The 6000-nt window shown below is 41.0% G+C and overlaps 1 protein-coding gene across 4 annotated transcripts in view; it reads right to left on the bottom strand.

Moving 5' to 3' along the window:
• Window positions 1–482: 482 nt before the first annotated feature.
• LOC115452650 (CCR4-NOT transcription complex subunit 3) overlaps window positions 483–6000 on the bottom strand; it is a 98133-nt gene continuing 92615 nt past the window's right edge. For all 4 annotated transcript variants that reach the window (XM_037438659.1, XM_037438660.1, XM_037438661.1 and 1 more), the window contains 4 exons: window positions 5639–5725; window positions 5122–5247; window positions 4372–4581; window positions 483–3985 (listed from right to left, as the gene is read on the bottom strand). In XM_037438659.1, coding sequence (XP_037294556.1) covers window positions 3887–3985; window positions 4372–4581; window positions 5122–5247; window positions 5639–5725 — 522 coding nt within the window. In that variant the 3' untranslated portion in view covers window positions 483–3886. The remainder of the gene's footprint in view (window positions 3986–4371; window positions 4582–5121; window positions 5248–5638; window positions 5726–6000) is intronic.

The raw sequence follows: 6000 nt of genomic DNA, 5'->3' as shown, positions 1-6000 counted from the left end.
ATTAAATTTTAAAGGCCGAAATATCCATGATTATTAATTATTTTACGTTTTCTTCAACTGCGAGAACTAATCACTAACTAGACGTGAATTTAAATTCTTTACTTGCCAATACTTGTTTAGTTACCCAGATTAAAGGTGAAACAAAATGTATGAAAATGAATCTTGAGGTATCGCCTTAAATTTAAGAATTTCATGTATCAGAATGAAATACAATATTTGGCGTGCTATCATTTCGGCAAAATAAGTGGAATGTGTCAAAATGTGTATTTAATACTATGATTTTTTGTTGTGTAACATTCTTAGATTAACCACTTTTAATAAGGATATGTTAATGCAATTCCATAGCAAGTTTAGTTTCAAACAGAAGTCATCACTGTGGTAATATTTCGTGCCATATATAAATATATTTGCAACAAATACATAGACTGTTAAATAATTGTTAATAAACTGGGAATCAGTGCGATCCTCAAACAAACAAAATGTTTAAATGGTTTCTTACGAGTTTATTCTACAAAGTAAACAGTCATTCCTTTCAATAGAAAAATAAATAAAAAAAGAAATGCTCAAACCGCGCGGCGCCACTAAACAAGGCGCGCGGAACATAATATAAACTGACGCACTTACACACTAAGCGTTTCAAGAAGAAATCACAACTTGTTTTAAATTTTTTTAATCGTTATTTATTATTTCTATACAAATAGAACTGTACAGATAATTTTTTTAAATTATTATTTACGACATTTCATTTCCTCACGATATACTTTTTACAAAAGTGAAAACTATCAACTTTACACGCGTAAATAACGAGATCGCGCGTCGTCACCGCTCCACTAGGGCCCGCCGCGGCGTCGCTCGCTGCTGCCTACTCTAGCTTTACACTTACATTTTACACCTGCAGCCTGCAGTTCGCGACTCCACCGTCACACCATCACACACGCACTCGCCACTTTGTGCGACAATCCCGCTCTATACTTCACTATGAAAATATTACAAAATTACTCTATGGGCTCTCAAAATGGAATACATTGTTTTGGTGTTATCCCGATCATTGTACGTCGAAGGCATTTGTCATCTGGCAGTAGTACTATTTCGCGAACATTATCACCGACGCTACAGTACGCTGTCTCACCTGCGCCTGCGCAGGACTCGCTCCGGCATCTATCGCATTACTCAAAGGGAGGCAACAAAATTCTATATACATATTAAAGTTTCACCTCCACACAGATTGGGGCTAAATAAAGTGATTCGCTAGCTAGAACCAATCTCACTTGGAAAAACTTTTTGTTTATATAAATTCTAAGCGTACTCGACGTGTTCCCCGAGTGAGTTCAGTTCAAGTGGTCGCGTGTCACAAGACTATTGCACGATACAAGATCTCAGATCCAAATAAATCATAATAATATTACGTTTAGAATTTTTAGAGCACACTTCAATCCAAGCATTTTGCATAACATTCTTTTTAATACTATTCCATATTCAACATTTACATAACTTCAGTCTATTGTTCCGAGTCTTTGAGCTTCTATAACATTATACTTGCGTGCGTCTATAGTATGTTGAACTTTATTCTTACACATAGTTACATAAAATGTACAATATTGTTGAGAGCGTGAGGCGAGACAGCGTATCGCGCGGGCACACTGAATCTAGATGCGACTATATTTAACGCCTAATTTGAACGCACCCCGTCCGCGCCATCTCACAAACCAGAAGCATGCAATGTATAAACTATTTTCGATCAGATTTGTCAGTGTTTTACACTTTAAACCTATAGCTAAGACCAGCGCGAGTCCCGTAAGGTCGGCGTGCCTGCGGGCCGGCCGTGCGCGGCCGCGGCCGCCTGGCGGTGCGCCCGCGCACGCCGCGACACTCGCAGCAGGCGCGCGGAGCTTGACGGCTGACGGTCCGGCGCCGGCGGGGTGCGCCACAATTACCACTTAAAACAAATTTCTAACTCCAACGTCTACACAAGTTAAAACAACGTGTCCCGGAACGCGGTTGGATGTCACTTATTCGTATAATTATTGCTTTGTCACTGTACCGTTTGGCGAGAGTACACACACTCACACACGAGTCGGGACCACACTACGAAGGCGCGCCGATCCAGCGCGGGTCAGTGGTCCGGGGCGAGGCACGATCCGTCGACACTCACTCCGCGCCTCGGCGATTCTCGGTTACTGAACTACTAATATGGAGGACACTTATTGAGCGGTAATAAGATAGCAAATGCATACACTAAATTTTACTAACGTGTTAAACCAATTTAACTGTAATCATTATCGTGATATAATAGAAATACGAAAACAACCGAGGCGCTTAGTTGCGACAGATTACTATTATTTCTGCTCAACACACACAATTCAGCGACATTGAGATACAAACGTACAAACTATCTTATATGTAAATATATCACTGAATCGGCAGCTTCGTAGTCACCGGTGGCCCCGCAATATTAAACGATATACAAATATTAAGTCACTTGTAACATTGGGACGTAGATCTCGCCTACACTAATGTCTGAGGGGACGTCGCCGCCGTGCGAGAGCCTTAACATATCCGCTTTTCCCAACCTCATCGCCAGAAGACCATTGCTTCAGTCGCGGTCTCCTTTCACTTCACTATATCACTCCAGACTTCGTTTTACAGCGGCTAAATAATGTGAGTTCCGTTTATATACCAAAACACATACATTCACCGAGCCATACATAATATCAGTCGTCACGTATCCATCAAGTGTACCGTCCGTGCGCAGGCGCACGCGGCGACGTCCGTCCGCTAGGGGCCGCGCTCCGGGACCCTAATACAATATCACAATGCGCCGACTCGCCGACGGCACTACGCGCTGTTGCGAGAGATGTGTCGCTTGTTCTTACAAAAGCTAATCAGCAACTGCCAGAAGTATGAAGTTATTTTACAACAGTTTGGGTGACATTGTCATGATTTTCGTTCACATCACATCACGGTCGGTATTCGTTAGCGTTGCAAGCGGGGACAGTTTTGATCGTGGTGGCGTTCGGACGGTATCTGCGAGTGTAAAGCGGCGCATTACCGTCGCTAGAGCCGCGCGAACTTATGTATAGCCGTGTCGGCGTCTGACTGTCGACAAAACTGTCCGTACTTGTGACAGCACTATTAGTAATCACTAGCCGCTATTGGTTCAGCGAATCATCACAGAGATCAAATTGAACCGATTTTTAGTAATACAATAATAAAATTTTTCTCTATACAATAAGCATCGCAAATCACCGTCCCTGCAAAATACCGACTCACGTAATCGTTTTGATCATTATTTTTTTTCTCAGGTACTTTTTTAATTACCAGACTACCAATTAACATCAAACAATATGTATAATAAAAAATCATGAATGACACTATACTTTTCCTAAAAATAGGAATGTTCTATATGGTACATTTGTGTGTAGAAAATATGGCTGCGTTGTCGTCGTGTGACGTCGATGCTGCCAACATGTACTGATTGTAAACGTGATATAACGTCCATCTGGTGCCGCACCGATGTCGGCTCACTCGTAACAGATAGCTAATGCGGACGGAAGCTCAACCACGCGTCGACGAAGACCGATACGTTCAATCACGTTTAATATTAATAGGAACTTAAAAAACGCGGGTCGACGACCTCGGGACATTGGATAACGTACGCTCAACATAAATTTATGCAAATATATGCGATAATTACATAATGATAACTCGAATGCGATTAGGCGAGGCTGACGTATCGAACACAAACGCTGCGATGTGACAATAAATAAGTGTGAGGGGAGGGGATGTCCCGCCGAGCGCGTGGTTGAGACCGCTCCGGCGCGCGGGAGTCAGCTGGGCGGGCGGCGGCGGGGGCGCGGCACCGCGGGGGCTCACCCTCCGCGCCGGCTCAGTTCAGGTCGCGGTCCTCTAAGTACTTGTACTCGAACGTGAAGCCCTCCTTCTTGCGCTGGCCCCACTTCTCGTAGTCGAAGTATATGTATGTGCCCTGGAAAAATAAACAACACGTTGTAATTCTGAAGTATTGCTTTCAACAATTACCGGTCTACAAGAGACAAAACTCTCAACAACCATCTAGTACTTTAAGATCTGATAGTCTCATAGGATATAGTGGCCAAGTTGAGACTGCGGTTAGTAGAAACCAGCTTGTATGTTTTAATTTTTAAGCGACATATTTTATGCAGTTTTCCATTTGTATTCATTTCACAAAACCCAATTATGCTGTTTAGATAGAAGTACGAGTCGTGAGCACGTTCTTCAATATTCGGTTTGACGTCCTACGCGCCGATGTTTTGCACGATGGGTTTATCAGTCGATATTCGTGTCCAATTTGTACATGCAAGCTCTGCCCAACCATTCTTCTGTGATACATACCTGTTCATATTCCTCATTAATGACCTTGGGCTCCTCGTGCCTCTGGAACCACATCATGTATTTGGTGTGGAACCGCCAGCTCTGCTTCTTGAGCGCCTTAGCTGCGAGGTACTGCGCCTTCGTGCCCTCCATGTAGTAGAACACGAAGAACAATGTCTCCGTAGATAGCCGCTGGAAGAACTCTACAGAGTCCGAATGGGGTAGCAGCACCTGAAAAAAAACAAAATAACCATTTAGTTTTTTCTCCAACACGAAAATGAAGTTCAACGAAAATCTCAATTGGCAGAGGGGATGTTTCGTCCATTGACGATTAGCACAATTATGCAGATTTTCCTTCAAAGAATGTATCAATTGACAAGAGATGTTGCATTCATTGACCATTAGCTAAATATGCCAATGTTCTCATTTGCTTCTTCAAATTCCTATGAAAAGAATCTTTATACGGATAATATTTTTATATAATTGAATGACGTCACTACTAGCTGTAAACAGTAAGTATAAAGGACAGAGGGGAAAAAATCGGGTGTACCACTAACATCAATTTAATAACATTTTTTTTAAACAAAGAGTTCTCACATTAATCAGCCATATAACAAATATTGAACAACAAACATCGATATTCAACATTTCACTATAATAGAAGTATTAATGGCAATATCGATATTTCTAGTGTCGTTACAATGGAGTCACAAAACAAACATCGCAATAAGGATGTGCTTCAGTATAACTACACGAGTCCTAATTATTTACCTGGTTATAGTATTCTGGCGTCCGGCATATATTTCTCGGCAGGTATACCCTCGTCCTCTCGGAGTCCGAGGGGTGTGGCATGTGGTAGAACGCCGACTCCATCATTTGGAATTGCAGTTGATGATCCTGAAACATTCACAATAACGTGTCATTATTCTGCACCTTGTGAGTACTTCCTGAACAAGTACGAACTTAATTGAAATAGGTTTTGATATTTTAGGCGTCGATATTGATGATATGATAACGAAAATTCGATACTAGATACTAATGATATCGAGAAATTATCTTTACTTTTAGATAAATATTTAGATGTTGATTCCATCATAAGAATGAATGTTGAATAATTCAATATTGGATTATCGATAATTCACAATCTGTACGTACTTTTTAAGTATTACTATAGAGCTCTAAATTCAAATTATAAAAGTATAATCGACAGTCGATATCGATACTGACGCCTGATACATCTAACAAAATGACGATATGAAATCTCACAGTATAGTATATTGGTACTCACAGTGTTGAGCGGTTGAGGTCCTAAAGGCGCGACGCCTAATAGCGGCGGAATGTGCGCTTGTGCCATCGACACACCTCGTCTTACAGTCTGGAAAGAGAGAAATTATTACGTTAGATATTTTAAGGGTAGATCGACATTGAGGGATGAGAGATATTTTATTTGTCGATTATAATATACTCAATATCATGTGCAATGAAGTAGCCATGCAACTACTATTAGTTTTATTGTATAAAGTCAAATAATGAGACCAATATTTTTTTAGTATGAAACAATTGACGAAGTACCCATTAATATTTAGACATAAGCTTATTTTTATAAGAGTACAGCAAAGTGACTACACTGTACTTGATGGTAAGTGAAGT

The sequence above is a fragment of the Manduca sexta genome, chromosome 14 (genome assembly GCF_014839805.1).
Source record: "Manduca sexta isolate Smith_Timp_Sample1 chromosome 14, JHU_Msex_v1.0, whole genome shotgun sequence".
Taxonomy (NCBI): domain Eukaryota; kingdom Metazoa; phylum Arthropoda; class Insecta; order Lepidoptera; family Sphingidae; genus Manduca; species Manduca sexta.
Note: the sequence above shows the minus strand (reverse complement) of the source record. Positions and strands in the feature narration are given on the sequence as shown.